At 45.5% G+C, this 16,679-nt stretch overlaps 1 protein-coding gene across 1 annotated transcript in view; it reads left to right on the top strand.

The window, feature by feature from the left end:
- zswim5 (zinc finger, SWIM-type containing 5) overlaps positions 1-10,365 on the top strand; it is a gene marked incomplete at its 5' end in the record, with an annotated part of 28,714 nt that extends 18,349 nt beyond the window's left edge. The window contains 5 exons of the mRNA XM_083781938.1: positions 1,306-1,463; positions 2,059-2,222; positions 5,195-5,276; positions 6,072-6,475; positions 9,836-10,365. Coding sequence (XP_083638064.1) covers positions 1,306-1,463; positions 2,059-2,222; positions 5,195-5,276; positions 6,072-6,475; positions 9,836-10,294 — 1,267 coding nt within the window. The 3' untranslated portion in view covers positions 10,295-10,365. The remainder of the gene's footprint in view (positions 1-1,305; positions 1,464-2,058; positions 2,223-5,194; positions 5,277-6,071; positions 6,476-9,835) is intronic.
- Positions 10,366-16,679: the final 6,314 nt, after the last annotated feature.

Here is a 16,679-nt window from a genome sequence, read left to right as displayed (position 1 = left end):
CTTCATTCAGTAATTTTTTGGGTCCAGCACCGTATTCTGAAACTGGGATGTGCATATCGTTTCCCTTCCTTTAATGGAAACGGCGTCACAAAGTGACAGAAGGCACTGCTGTGCGCGTCCTGTCCTGCTGTGGACGCTGGCTGGTGGTGGATCAGAAATGTGACCGAGTCCAGTGGTTTGAGACACAAGGGGGTCATTTTTCAGTTTCTTTTACATATTATGAAACTACATAATGTAAGCTTTCATATGATGTATTGTTCATTGAAAACTGTAAATACAGAGACCATTTTTGCAATGTAATTGCAACGATTTAATGACAAACCTTCTTTAACATTCCAACTGTTGTGGCTAAAAACGAAAACCACCAAAAAGAAAGAAATTTGTATTTTTGTCAATTATTGTGGAGTTTCATTAGCGCCGATTTGTGTCTCAAACCACTGGGATGGGGTCACAAATGTGGGTACGGGTCGGGAGATAGACGGGACGGGAGGCTCTTCTTCAGACCTACAGTAGGCCTACTGTACCTAGAGTAGGTCTTCTTCAGACCTACAGTAGGTCTGAGGAGGAAGAGCCTCCCGGGTTGAAACGTTGCCACCGATAAGGGAAAAAAAAACAAAAAAAACAGGATGGAACTAAGCAGCTGTCTCTGGTGTGCAGATTTTGTTATTGTTTCATGAAAGGGTTTTTTTTTTAACCTCAGGAACATCTCGGGTAGCTTTGAAAACAAACTCTCTTTAATGTTGTTTTGGTTAATATGAAAAGGAGGGAGGGGGGGTGGGGGGGGGAGGGGGGGGGGGTGCCATCTGTAGCAGATGCCAAGCTGTCGGATTTGAACTTGAACTCATTTGAACCTGAAACCGAATAGTTAGTTAGAAAGTATGCTTTAACCCATTCTGAACGGGAACCCATTTTGGTGATTTTCTAGAATCTGATCTCAGGTCAGAATGGGTTAATCATCAGACCAGTGTGTGTGTTGTCCAGTGGAAACCTCGTATGGATCTGATCTCGGGTCAGAATGGGTTAAATAGTTCTGTACGTATTAATTAACCCATTCTGACCGGGCACCCATTTGGTGTATTGAAAAATAGCAGATCTACAAGCTCATATCGCGCCACCGAGTGGCGCGATACGAGCTTGTAGGTCTGCTATTTTTTTGAAAAATCGAAGAACGACTGACATTTTCTAGAATCTGATCTCGGGTCAGAATGGGTTAATCATCAGACCAGTGTGTGTTGTCCAGTGGAAACCTCGTATGAATCTGATCTCAGGTCAGAATGGGTTAAACATCCTCCTCTGTCGGTCCAGGCTGCCGGTGCTGGAGTCGTCGGGGGTCTCGGGGGACATGGGTCACCCCCACCACGGCATCTCCATCGTGCCCTCCAGGTTCCCCCGCTGGTTCACCCTGGGCCACCTGGAGTCACAGCAGTGTGAGCTGGCCTCCACCATGCTGACCGCCGCTAAAGGTTAGCACGCACACACACACACACACACCATGCTGACCGCCGCTAAAGGTTAGCACGCACACACACACACACACACAGGCCTCCACCATGCTGACCGCCGCTAAAGGTTAGCACGCACACACACACACACACACACACACACACCATGCTGACCGCCGCTAAAGGTTAGCACGCACACACACACACACACACACACCATGCTGACCGCCGCTAAAGGTTAGCACGCACACACACACACACACACACACCATGCTGACCGCCGCTAAAGGTTAGCACGCACACACAGGCCTCCACCATGCTGACCGCGGCCAAGGGTACGCACACACACACACACACACAGGCCTCCACCATGCTGACCGCGGCTAAAGGTACGCACGCACACACACACACACCATGCTAACCGCGGCTAAAGGTACGCACGCACACACACACACCATGCTAACCGCGGCTAAGGGTACGCACGCACACACACATCCACCATGCTGACCGCGGCTAAGGGTACGCACACACACACACACAGACAGTCTGACACTGAAAACCATGTTCTGTGCATCTTGACAAGGCAGTTTATCGTCACATTTGTGTCTGTCCCCAGGAGACATGCTGAGGCTGCGGACGGTACTGGAGGCCATCCAGAAGAACATCCACTCTTCGTCGCTCATCTTCAAACTGGCTCAGGACGCCTTCAAGATCGCCACGCCGGCCGACAACCCCCCCGACATCACGCTGCTCAACGTGGCGCTGGAGCTGGGACTGCAGGTGTGTGTGTGTGTGTGTGTGTGTGTGTGTGTGTGTGTGTGTGTGTGTGTGTGTGTGTGTGTGTGCGCGTGTTTATGGCCGTGCGCGTCAGTGTTGTTTTCGTCGACTAAAACTAAGACGAAAAATGTTCGTCGACTACCTTTTTTCACTGACGAAAACTAAATGGAAACTAAATTAAAACTAAGCTACGATGACTAAAACTAAGACTAAATATAGTGACAATTTCGTCGACAAATAAAATCTAGACTAAAATGTTAGGAAGGGACTAGTGGACAAGAGATCCAGTATAAGTCATTTTACACTTTGGTTGTATGCTGAAAATAGCTGATCTACAAGCTCACAAGCTGTGAGCTTGTAGATCGGCTATTTTCAGCAAGTGTAAAAACACTCATTACGACGGCATCAAGGCCCGCCGAAATACATTTTAGTCGACTAAATCACCTGTAGATTTAGTCGACTAAAATCTTATGACGTTTAGTCGACTAAAACTAGACTAAACACTAAGACATTTCCAGGTGACTAAAATATGACAAAAACTAAATGAAGTTTCAGTCCAAAGACTATATGACTAAACTAAAATCGAAATTTGCTGCCAAAAACAACACTGGTGCGCGTGTGCGTGTGTGTGCGTGCGTGTGCGTGCGTGTGCGTGTGCGTGCGTGCGAGAGAGAGAAAATGGGGAGCGTAAGCAGATTTAGTTTGTTTGTTTTGTTTTGTTTTGACCGTGCAGCCACAATCTTCATAAATCATTTTTTTACCGCGAGGGAATCAGGGTGCTTGTTAGCAAAGAAAACCGTGGCAGCCCCACTTTCTGTGAACTTTGTTTGTAATTGTTTTGAAAGTTTAGCCACAAATAAACAGAGAAAACCGTGACGTATGGATGTTGACAGAGGATCGACCACATACTGTAACAACCCCGCTTCTGTAATCACAGGAGGACAGGATCACTGTAATCGAGGAATAACTCACTTATTCTCTGGCTATTTAAATTCGGGGCGCTGTGGGTGCTGGCGGCGTGTTTCCTCCTCCGCGTCATCAGTGCCCATACCCGAAGGCGGGGTTGGCGAAAGGGCCTTTCTGTGTGGAGTTTGCATGTTCTCCCCGTGTCCCCTAGGGTAGGTACCCTCACAAAAAACATGCAGTAATCCTGGTCTCTAAACTGCCTCCCCCTGTCCAGCCGGGACGCCTGATGGAGGGGAAAGGAACTGGTTGGAATAACGTGTTCCTTCCACGTGCTACGTCCAACCAGGGAAACTCCCCCCCTGTCAGGTGTAAAGGAGCAACTTGGACACTCAAGCATGAAGGAAGCATGAGTTCAAGTCCGTTGCTCTCCCTAGGTTGGTGGAGGGTGTGTAGAGCCCAGGATCACATTAGATCATTGACACAGCAGTGAAAAATGGGTTACAAAATCGTGGGACAAAAAAAAGATAAATTATAAAAAAAAAACAGAATGGGTTAAAGCCTGCGGTGGCGTGGCTTTGGGTGTTGTTTTTACTGTCGGCTGTCATTAATTGGAGCAGATTTTTGTGTCAGACTTTAAATGTCAGTCAGGTGTTAACTGGCTGTTTTATGTTCAGTCAGTTGGATGCCATAGAAGCCAGAACCTCCATCTCTTCTATGGAAGCACAGACAAAGTATCTTCCGATCTAGATAGACCACGTTCGGTTATTATTTTAACCCATTTAGACCTGACGTCAAAATTAAAAAATAAATCTTCTAAATCCTGACAGTTTTCTGAAATCACGTTTCTGTATCAGTGGTGCTCAATATTTCATGTCAAGGACCCCAACAATTATATATAATTGGCCGGCGACCCCCATCTGAAAATATGTTGTCCCAGGGACCCCCCCCAGAAGCAATTAGAGTTAGAAATGTTTGCTCTGAAAGAATATATATTCAAAGGTTTGCGCCACATTTTCAAGATTTTTATAAAATAGCAGACCTACAAGCTTGTAGATCTCGTAGATTGTAGCTTGTAGATCTGCTATTTTTCAATAGTTAAAGTTTAACATAATGCTTAAAACACCAAAATGGGTTAAGATTAGAGCATTTGCTGACAGAAGAGCGACCACAATATGGTTAGCAATAATGTGCAGTTGCATCTTCCATATAATCCTCAAATTCTTGGATATTTCATATAAAAGCTCAACAGGTTAACATATTTAGACCTGAGGCCGAAAAAAGTTTTCTAAATAGACAATATTCTGAAAACCTTATGTTTCCATGTCAGTCGTTCTCAAACTATTTCATGTCAAGGACTCCCAAAAATATAGGTAATGAAAATATGTAGTTCCAGGGACCTCTGGGAAGCAAAGATTTGAGTTAAAAGGACGCTAGGACGTGTTGTACATGTAAATGTACATGTCCTCGCAATCCATCGGTTGGATTAGCGATGACGTTTCCACATGTCGTGCGGGCTGAATGTGTGTGTAAATTGTGAGACTGGTGCACACGTTGAACCAACTGGAGTTTAGTTGGTTTTCTCATTTTAATTCCATCCTTCTTTGCAACGTCGCCGTCAGGCAGAAACCTTGATTCATCTTTCCATTAATTAACCCATTTTGACCTGAGATCAGATTCTAATTCTAAATGTCTGTTTGAAAATGACGTCGTTCTTCGATTTAAAAAAAAATAGCAGACCTACAAGCTCGTAGCACGCCACTCGGTGGCGCGCTATGAGCTTGTAGATCTTTTTCAATAGTTAAAGCACAACATAATGCTAAAAGGGGTTCCAACCCAAAATGGGTTAATTAAACATTTAGCTTTAATTTACCATTCACAACTGATCAAATACCTGTGTGTGTGTGTGTGTGTGTGTGTGTGTGTGTGTGTGTGTGTGTGTGTGTGTGTGTGTGTGTGTGTGTGTGTGTGTGTGTGTGTGTGTGTGTGTGTGTGTGTGTGTGTGTGTGTGTGTGTGTGTGTGTGTGTGTGTGTGTGTGTGTGTGTGTGTGTGTGTGTGTGCACGTGTGTAGGTAATGAGGATGACTCTTTCCACACTGAACTGGAGAAGGAGAGAGATGGTTCGCTGGCTGGTTACCTGTGCTACTGAAGTCGGTATGTATCAAACCATTATTGTGTACACTCTCTCTCTCTCATGTGGTCTCTCTCTCTCTCTTCTCCTCGGCCGTCTCCTCTCCTCCTCTCATCTCAACAAATAAAAACTAGACAAAAATGTTAGGCAGGGACTAGTGGGTACTAGTGGGTGGACAATTTGGGTACCCATTGTCAAAACAAAGGAAAAACGGCGACTGTAATAAAGGCTTTCCTCCCCCTGCCTCGTCCCTTAGGACTGTGTTGTCCATCTCTAATAAAGGTTCTCTCCTCCTCAGGGCTGTGTTGTCCATCTCTAATAAACGTTCTCTCCTCCTTTAGGGCTGTGTTGTCCATCTCTAATAAACGTTCTCTCCTCCTCAGGGCTGTGTTGTCCATCTCTAATAAACGTTCTCTCCTCCTTTAGGGCTGTGTTGTCCATCTCTAATAAACGTTCTCTCCTCCTCAGGGCTGTGTTGTCCATCTCTAATAAACGTTCTCTCCTCCTTTAGGGCTGTGTTGTCCATCTCTAATAAACGTTCTCTCCTCCTCAGGGCTGTGTTGTCCATCTCTAATAAACGTTCTCTCCTCCTCAGGGCTGTGTTGTCCATCTCTAATAAAGGTTCTCTGCTCTCCCGTTCCCTTTAGGGCTGTGTTGTCCATCTCTAATAAACGTTCTCTCCTCCTTTAGGGCTGTGTTGTCCATCTCTAATAAACGTTCTCTCCTCCTCAGGGCTGTGTTGTCCATCTCTAATAAACGTTCTATCCTCCTTTAGGGCTGTGTTGTCCATCTCTAATAAACGTTCTCTCCTCCTTTAGGGCTGCGCGCGCTGGTGAGCATCCTCCAGAGCTGGTACACGCTGTTCACGCCCACCGAGGCCACCAGCATCGTGGCGGCCACCGTCATGTCCCACAACACCATCCTGCGCCTGTCGCTGGACTACCCCCAGCGCGAGGAGCTGGCCAGCTGCGCGCGCACCCTGGCGCTGCAGTGCGCCATGAAAGACCCGCAGAACTGCGCGCTGTCGGCGCTCACGCTCTGCGAGAAGGACCACATCGCCTTCGAGACGGCCTACCAGATCGTCATCGACGCCGCCTCCACCGGCATGACCTACTCGCAGCTGTTCACCATCGCCCGCTACATGGAGCACCGCGGGTACCCGCTGCGCTCCTTCAAGCTGGCCTCGCTGGCCATGACGCACCTCAACCTGGCCTACAACCAGGTAAGGTCTTTATGCCCATTCTGACCTGAGATCAGATTCATACGAGGTTTCCGCACTGGACACACACACACTGGTCTGATTATTAACCCATTCTGACCTGAGATCAGATTCTAAAAAAAATGTCAGTCGTTCTTCGATTTTTCAAAAATAGCAGACCTACAAGCTCGTAGCGCGCCACTCGGTGGCGCGCTACGAGCTTGTAGATCTGCTATTTTTCAATATATAAAGCATAACATGATGCTGACACCAAAATGGGTTCCCGTTCAGAATGGGTTAACCCATTTAGGCCTGACTTCGACATTTAAAAGAAAAAGGTTTTCTAAATCCTGACAGTTTTCTGAAATACCCTTAAATGTTTCTATATCAGTGGTGCTCAATATTTCACGTCGAGGACCCAAAAAATGATCTGTAATTTGCCGCCGACCCCCATCTGAAAATATGTCGTTCCAGGGACCCCCCCGGCCCCCGGAAGCAACAATTTGAGTTAAAAAACGTTTGCTCTGAAAGAAGAAATATTCAAAGATTTGAACCACATTTTCACGATTTTTCAAAAATAGCAGACAGACACCGAGTGGCTGATGTTGTCATTCTCATACGTGAGGAGACTGTTTGTTTTTTCTATTCTAAGAATATGGCATAGAAGCTCTGATGTATGTCCATGTCGGTCAACGTTTTCATGTGATTTTACACTAGATAACCTTTGATTCACCGTTTAACCATCAGCCATATATTGATTGATTGATTGAATCATAGACATGACATGAAGAACAACAACTAAATTCAATATATGGAATATATTATATAATATGGAAACACGCGGAGTCGATTCTACGGTATGTTTCCCAGTGTTGGGCAAGTTACTTTAAAAAAGTAAAGAATTATAGTTATATCGTTACTTATCTAAAAAAAGTAATTTGTTACTTTACTTTACATTAAATTATGAAAGTAACTACTTTACTTTACTTTAAAAAATAATAATATAAAAAACGATTTAAAAGAAGGTTTTTTGTTCTGTCGCACAGTAAGAGAAAAGACAACTCCCTCCTAACATTATGAAATGTCGTGGAACAATAAAACATGTTCAGGAATTTTGACAGGCATCTTTATTGTAGCCTCAACCTTTTTATATAATAATCAAATAAAAAATGAGTCCACATATCTGCAGTGATAGAGAGATATTCTAAGTCATAAAATGTATTTTTGAGCTCATCTTCCATTTTAGAATATTCACTGTTCAGGTATTTGGAAAATGTATTTCTGCACATTGGCCCTGCTTCCACTGGTATTCTGCTGACCAAGGAACAGACTCCACCGTTGAGAGGGGAAGCATTTCCTCAACAACATCGGCTACCTAGCAATCATTTTGTCAAGTTGACTCTTGGTGACATGCTACTGTGGCCATTTAAAATCGATATTTCCAACCCACAAACCATCCGATCTCGCTGTTATCCGCATTTGCCGTTGTAGCGTGTGGTAATAATGACCGTTCATCCTGGAGTTTTCTGTGTACGGTATGCGTTACAAGGGTTTGTGTGTCTGTGTCATAGACTGTACAGGTCTGTACTGTTTAACTACAGGCATAAGAAAAGACCCGCCCTACTCTGTCAGACTGTCTCTGATTGGCTTACCCTGAAATCTGGCCCTACGTTAGCCAATCACCTGACCTCTTCTGCGACGTGCTTTGTTCACGTTAGGGTGTTAAGCCAATAGCCATGTGGGCTCAGAGGCTAGTATGAACGAAACTGTCAACACAGAGAGCGCTCTCTCAGCACAGAGACGCCTGTATGACCGTCTGACTCACGGAGCCAAGTGGACATAATAACGCCATACAAATTATTGCAAATAGTAGTTTCGTTGTATGTAACGTAAGGCGATGTAAGGGCGTTGGTTACAACACTGATGTTTCCACACGGTCTCTCTCCTAGAGAGAGCTCTCCCTGGCCCGCCATTTTGGGACTTTCAATGAGGAATCGAGTCGCATGTCGTTGGAGTCGCCATGTTTTCATTTTCACGGACACCCATGTGACCATCACCCATGTGACCATCAGTCCATCACCCATGTCACGTGATCATCACCCATGTGACCATCACCCATGTGACCATCAGTCCATCACCCATGTGACCATCACCCATGTGACCATCAACGGTTTGGGGACCAATCGTAGTGGACATACATATTCTGTGACTACGTAAAAGGTAAGAAGAAAACCTGAAAACCACTGACTGGCACTGGGTGAAGTCATACTTTAAACCACTGACTGGCACTGGGTGAAGTCATACTTTAAACCACTGACTGGCACTGGGTGAAGTCATACTTTAAACCACTGACTGGCACTGGGTGAAGTCATACTTTAAACCACTGACTGGCACTGGGTGAATTAATACTTTTGGGCGATTTTTTCTTTTTGTACACGGTCTCCTCACGTATTACGATCACAATAGCAGTCACCAGAGCCAATCACATGGGTGTTTGATGAGTCCAAGAGCCAATCACACAGGTGTCACAATCCAACATGAATTTGATGAATAAAGCGATTCATAACCATCCCATCATGTGGTGGAGTGGGGTGGCCGGATAGGAACCACAAGGTTCCCGGTTCGAACCCTGTGGGCTCCCCCAGAGTTACTGTCGAAGTGTCCTTGAGCAAAGACACTGAACCCCAATAATTGCTCCCGATGTGCAGGTTGGTGCCTTGCATGGTTTCCTCCGGGCATCGGTGTGTGAATGTGTGTGTGAATGTAATGCACAAACTCTGAAATGCACCTTGGATAAATTCACTATATAAAATGCATTTACCATTTACCATCGCCACTAATCTACGAATCCATTTTTTATCTTCCCTCCTCCTCCTCCTCCTCTCCCCCCTCCTCTTCCTCCTCCTCCTCTCTCCTCCTCCTCTTCCTCCTACTCTCCCCCCCTCCTCCTCCTCCTCCTCCCACCCCTCCTCCTTCTCCCCCTCCTCCTTCTCCCCCTCCTCCTCCTCCTCCTCTCCCCCCCTCCTCCTCCTCCTCCTCTCTCCTCCTCCTCCTCTCCCTCCTCCTCCTCCTCTCCCCCCTCCTCCCCCCCCCCTCCCTCCTCCTCCTCTTCCTCCTCCCACCTCTCCCCCCTCCTCCTCCCCCCCCTCTCCCTCCTCCTCCTCCTCCCACCCCTCCTCCTCTCCCCCCTCCTCCTCTCCCCCCTCCTCCTCTCCCCCCTCCTCCTCCTCTCTCCCCCCTCCTCCCCCCTCTCCCCCCTCCTACTCCCCCCCCCCCTCCTCCTCCTCTTCCTCCTCCTCCTCCTCCCACGCCTCCTCCTCTTCCTCCTCCTCCTCCCCCCCCCCCCCCCTCCTCTTCTCCCCCCCTCCCCCCTCCCCCCTTCAGGACACCCACCCGGCCATCAACGACGTGCTCTGGGCCTGTGCGCTCTCGCACTCGCTGGGCAAGAACGAGCTGGCCGCCATCATCCCCCTGGTGGTGAAGAGCGTGCACTGCGCCACCGTGCTCTCGGACATCCTGCGCCGCTGCACCATGACGGCGCCGGGCCTGGCGGGCATCCCCGGCCGCCGCAACTCGGGCAAGCTCATGTCCACGGACAAGGCGCCGCTGCGCCAGCTGCTGGACGCCACCGTCTCTGCCTACATCAACACCACGCACTCGCGGCTCACGCACATCTCGCCGCGGCACTACGGCGAGTTCATCGAGTTCCTCAGCAAGGCGCGCGAGACCTTCCTGCTGGCGGTGGACGGCCACATCCAGTTCGCCCAGTTCATAGACAACCTGAAGCAGATCTACAAGGGCAAGAAGAAGCTCATGATGCTGGTCAGGGAGCGCTTCGGTTGACCGCCGACCGCTCCGCCCCGGCCGCGGCCCTGACTTTACTCCTGACTGTACCCCTCCTCCTCCTCTTCCTCCTCCTCCTCCTCCTCCTCCTCTTAGCCTGGGCAGCAACGTTCCGTTTATCGGGCGGGTTTATGATCCGGGGTATCGGGAGCGCGTGGTAACTTTATTACGCCATGCTTGTAGTCCAATGATTTGTAGTCATCTTGGCCAGGAGACCACACAAGGCAGAATCAGTGCTATATGCAGAAACGAATAGTTTTCATAAACCTCATGGGGGGGGGGGGGGGGGGGGGTCCATGCCTGGTTTAGCCAGGAGGGGGCGGTGTTGGACAGTTGTCTTGACTGTCTTCAGTGAGGTTTTGGGTGCATAATTCCCCCGAAAATCCTCTTGGGGGGGCCCTCCGGCCCCCACAGACTCTCTTACGTCACTGGTGCTATGAATGGGTATACTTCTTATTCCCGCCTTGTTGGTTTTTCCTGCCTGATGACTACAAATCAGTGACTACAAATATGGCGCAAAGTTACCATCCCGCTCCGGACCGGTTGGTTAACGCGGCGATTTTTGGAACACAGACCAGGCTTTTCCTCCGATAGGTGGAAAGCCTGGTGGTGACGCGAGGTTACCCCTCCTCCTCCCTCCCTCCCTCCCTCCCTCCCTCGCAGGGGGCGGAGCTTCTTCTAGGGAACTAGTTTGACTTGTTTTTTATTTAAGTTACGTTCTTCTGCTTTTTCGTTTTTTTATTTTCATCTCACGTTGTGTTTTGTCGAGTCTTATGTTGTTTCTTTAGTTTTTTGTTTTGTTTCTCCGACATGAACCAGGAAGTGTTCACCACGGCGACGACACCATGTGACAGTGAAAAGAGGGAGTGGCTTAAACTGTGTAAAAAAAAAAAAGAGAAAGAAAAGGACGACGAAAAGAAGGAAAAAAAATGTTTGAAGCTTTTTTTTTTCTCTTTCTCCTTAACCCATTCTGACCTGAGATCAGATTCATACGAGGTTTCCACTGGACACACACACTGGTCTGATGATTAACCCATTCTGACCTGAGATCAGATTAAAAAAAATGTCAGTCGTTCTTCGATTTTTCAAAAAATAGCAGACCTACAAGCTCATAGCGCGCCACTCGGTGGCGCGCTACGAGCTTGTAGATCTGCTATTTTTCAATAGCTAAAGCACGATGTGATGCTAACACCAAAATGGGTTCCCGTTCAGAATGGGTTAAAACGGTGAAGTTAAAAAACAATAATTAAAAGATTGTGAAAAAAAAAAAAACTAAACCTTTTTTTTTTTTTTTAAGCGGCACATAAAGTTTATGGAGAAAAGAAAACCAAATATGATTTTTTTTTTTTTTTTTTTTATCGGGTACTTCTAACACTTTGGAGCCAGGGCTGTGCTTTCTGCTGAGAGTTGTTGAGAGGGAGTGGAGAGGAAGAATATGTCATTCCAAAAAAAAAAAAAAAACACAAACAAACAACAGCAATTAGGTCACAAAACGGAGTTAACCCATTCTGACCTGAGATCAGATTCTAAAAAATGTCTTCTACATCCTGACAGTTAACCCATTCTGACCTGAGATCAGATTCTAAAAAATGTCTTCTACATCCTGACAGTTTACCATTCTGACCTGAGATGAGATTCTAAAAATGTCTTCTACATCCTGACAGTTTACCATTCTGACCTGAGATCAGATTAAAAAAATGTCTTCTACATCCTGACAGTTTTCCATTCTGACCTGAGATCAGATTCTAGTTTTTCTGTCAAATATGTTGTTCCAGCCAGAAGCAAAAATTAGAGTTAAAAAAAATTCTGAAAGAATACATATTCAAAGATTTGCGCCACATTTTCACGATTTATTTTCAAAAATAGCAGATCTACAAGCTCGTAGCCCACGAGCCCACCTCTGAATCTGACGCAATATTCACATTTTGTTGACAAAAAAGGAAAAAAAAAGACCAAAATTGCTCTTAACTAAAATGTTAAAACGTAATGAGATAATTGGATGAGATCAGATTCTAAAAAATGTCTTCTACGTCAGTCGCTCTTCGATTTTTCAAAAATAGCAGACCTACAAGCTCGTAGCGCGCCACTCGGTGGCGCGCTATGAGCTTGTAGATCTGCTATTTTTCAATAGCTAAAGCATGACATAATGCTTAACGGGTGATTTTTGTCTACCTGTGGAATGCTATTGGTTCTGCTGTCTATGGACTGTGACGTGGAGTGGCCTTGTGTCTGAAACTCGTGAGTTTCAGATAACAACAATTACGACAAAAGGAAAAAGAAAACAAAGACAGTATATTTTACGGGCTTCATAATAACATGCTGTGAGACCACACGTGCATTCTTGGCGGCGCGGGACGGATTTCTCTTTTAAACGACCGTTGTTCATGCATTACAGACAGCATATCCACGTCTCTCTTAACCCATTCTGGGCTAGGAACCTCTTTTTGGTGTTATAGCATTATGCTATGCTTTAGCTGTTGAAAAATAGCAGATCTACAAGCTCATACGAGCTTGTTGTAGGTCTGCTTTTTTTGGGGGAAAAATCGAAGAACCACTGACATAGAAACATAGCTTTTTCAGAAAACTGTCAGGATTTAGAAGACATTCATAGAATCGTTCCCAGGTCAAAATGGGTTTTAACCCAAAATGGCAAAGTGTTTAATTTTATCTCATTATCATTTTTTCCATATAAAATGGCAGTAATGCAGTACATCGAGAGCCTCTAGTGAAATAGGACTAAAATGTCATCGTTAAAGCACTTCACACATTATACCTCCTCAGTGCGTTCTGCCTGCTTCAGCATTTTATTTATTCATCCTTTTCTTTTTTTTTAGAGACTTTGTACGACCGAGTATGATTTACTGAAACACGTGAACAGGATTATATATATATATATATCGATAACCACTTCAAACCCACATACTGTCCATATTCTGGACGCGTTTGGTCGAAGATATAGCAGATCGATCGACACGAACGCATATTTTCAGCGGAAGATATTTCGAGGGGAATGGAGGAGGGGCCTAGTTATAAACCAAGGGGCCAGTGAGGCACTCTCCAACGTTGAAGCACTGCAGGGCCCCTAGTGGTAAGAGGAGGGACTGCAGGGCCCCTAGTGGTAAGAGGAGGGACTGCAGGCTGACGGTCGCAGGACCCGTGGATTCATGGCGAGGAAACCCCCCCGTGCAGCATCTGGGCTTTAACCCATTCTGAACGGGAACCCCTTTTGGTGTTATAGCATCATGTTATGCTTTAGCTATTGAAAAATAGCAGATCTACAAGCTGTAGGTCTGCTATTTTTGAAAAATCGAAGAACGACTTGACATTTTTGGAATTTGATCTCAGGTCAGAATGGGTTAATCATCAGACCAGTGTGTGTGTCCAGTGGAAACCTCGTATGAATCTGATCTCAGGTCAGAATGGGTTAACATTGAGCGCTCGGTTGCACTTCCGCATTTGGGCACCAACAAATTTGGTGCCCAAATGCTGAATCGGCGAGAAAAAAAAGGCAGAAATAGACGGTCCTTCCGGGTGCTTCAAACTGGGGGGGGGGGGGGATCAGTCTCTATCCTTTTAATACTCTATGGTATAAACCCCTGAGGGACTCCAGGTTTAAGTGATTATATATATAACAAAGGATATGAGTCAACCTATAATTGATGGGAACTAATTGTTTGATGGGAAGAAAAACTGTTTTTTTTTTGGGACAGCAAACATTTCCGTGTCTGCTTTTTTTTGACATTCCATGAGAGCTATACCTTCTTCGCCCACCGGGGGGGAGTCGGTCGGTCGGTCACAAACTTTGAGCCTTTATTATCTTTAAAAAAAAATGTTTTTTTTTTTTTTTTTTTTTTTAGATCCGAAGAAACGAAAAAATAATAAAGATCGAGCAAAAGCAAGAAAAAGAGGCTAAAAACTCAGTTCTCAGGGAAATCACTTAAAGAAACAAAAACAAAAAAGTAGTAGCATTTAAGATATTGTAAATATGAAAAGTGTCAATTCAGAAAATTGTAAAGTTATAATTATTTATGATAAGTATGTAATTTGTTTTCCCTTTTTTCTTTTTTTTTTGCTTTGTATTGTTCAGTTTTTTTGGGATACTTGAATTGATTTTTTTTTGTTCTGGGCGGGGAATGTGACGTTGTCGTTTTTTTTTTGTAAGATGAAAGACTTCAAAGGCATTTCTCAGGTGCTCCTAATGTACATTTCTTTCGGTTTCGTTTGTTTGTTTTGCTATTACCGCTATTATAGTTATTTGTATGGTTATAATTTGTATGTTTAAAAAAAATTGTTTTGTTTTTGTTTTTTCAAAAGAAAAAAAAATGTTTTCTAAAAGGAAGCATGTTATTTGGAGTTAGAGGAAAATAAAATAAAGAAGGCATTCATTTGTAAAAACGGATACTATACTGCCCCCTAGTGGACGGCAGACCCTTCACAACCTGACTATGCAGAACCACTCGAAGGTCGTGTCACCTCTTACAACCTCCCCCACACACCCCACACACACACACACACACACAAGAGACCTAGAAAAGGGAGGAACTATAAAGAGAGAGGGGGACGGACTGAGAGGACGGAACCACTATTTAAAGAGGGGGACGTAAAAAGACGAGACACGGCATGCTTGTATTTTTTGGGACAATGCGCAGTAGCCAGCCTGCATCGTTACCGCTGCATCGTTTAGAGAGAAAAAAGAGAAAAAAAAAAACACATAAAAAGAAAGGAGAGAAAAAAAAAATCTAATATTTGGAAAATGGTGGAAGATGCCTTTTCTTTCTGACCGATAAATGTACAAAGTTTAGTTTGGCTCTTTTGTTTATTTTGTTTATTTTTTATTGGGACTTAAAGCCTATAGTGTCTTCTCTCAAAGTCCAAGTGTCCTCTTCTTCTGGCGACAAACATCCGGCCGCAGCGACGCGCCCCAACGCGCCCGCCCCAACGCGCCCCAACGCGCGCGCCCCAACGCGCCCGCCCCAACGCGCCCGCCCCAACGCGCCCGGCCCAACGCGCCCGCCCCAACGCGCCCGCCCGCCCCAACGCGCCGCACGAACTAAACAAGGACTTGTTTTTACATCCTGTACACCATCTCTACCCCACACCCCCACCCCACCATCCACTCAACTGCTTTGTCTTATCCCGTTCTGACCTGAGATCAGATTCTAAAAAAAATGTCTTCTACATCCTGACAGTTTTCTGAAAAAGCCATGTTTCTATGTCAGTCGTTTTTCGATTTTTCAAAAATAGCAGACCTACAAGCTTGTAGATCTGCTATTTTTCAATAGCTAAAGCATGACATAATGCTAACACCAAAAAAGGTTCCCGCCCCAAAATGGGTTAAAACACATTTAGACTTGAGGCCGATAAAAAAATAAAATAAAAAAGTTTTCTGAAAAACCCATGTTTCTACAGTATGTCAGTGGTGCTGAATTAATTATGGTGCAGAATTATCTGTATCTGTTGTTTCAGGCACGTTCAAAAAATGTTTGTTTTGGGAAATCGCAGATCTACAAGCTCAAGCTATGAGCTTGTAGATCTGCGATTTCTCAACGGCTAAAGTTTAAAATAATGGTTAAGGGTGTTAAAAGCTATAATGTGACCTCAGGTCTAAATGGATTAACCTGATGGCATTACAAAGACAACCACCCCTCCCCCGCCCCCTCCAATTAACCTAATGGCATAACAAAGACAACCAAACCCCCGCCCCATTATTACAAAGAGAACCCAAACTCTACGACTTCTTGCTCTTCACTTTTTTCCTCTCTCTCTCTCTCTCTGTCACTTCTCTGTGTCTCTCGCTCTCTGAAGTTCACCCAAAAAAAATGCAATTTTTTCCTCCTCTATCAATTCCACACCCAAATGAAGCCTTGAATTCACGTTCATTCATTCAGTTTTTGTCTCATTCCTATAAGCCAATAGTTTGATGTGTTTCCATAGGTGTACCCCTCGGTAGAGCAGCCGCTTGGTAACTGTAAGGTTCCCTGGTTCGAATCCCAGGTTAGCTCCCCCCAGAGTTGGTGTCAAAGAGCAAGTCCTTGAGCAAGACTCTGAAACCTCCCAATTGCTCCCCATGTGCTGGTTGGTGCCTTGCATTGGTTTCCTGCACCATCTGTGTATGAATGTGTGAATGTAATGCGGCGGCGGTGGCTCAGGGGTTGAGTGGCCGGATGGTAACCACTAACCACAAGGTTGCTAGTTTGAACCCTGTGGGCTCCCCCCAGAGTTAGTGTCAAAGTGTCCTTGAGCAAGACACTGAACCTCCTAATTGCTCCTGATGTGCTGGTTGGTTTCCTTGCATGGTTTCCTCCACCATCGGTGTATGAATGTGTGTGTGAATGGGTGAATGTGATGCACAATCTCTGTAAAGCGCCTTGGATAAAGGCGCTAT

This window comes from Protomyctophum parallelum (genome assembly GCF_964188405.1).
Source record: "Protomyctophum parallelum genome assembly, chromosome: 14".
Lineage (NCBI taxonomy): Eukaryota > Metazoa > Chordata > Actinopteri > Myctophiformes > Myctophidae > Protomyctophum > Protomyctophum parallelum.
Note: the sequence above shows the minus strand (reverse complement) of the source record. Positions and strands in the feature narration are given on the sequence as shown.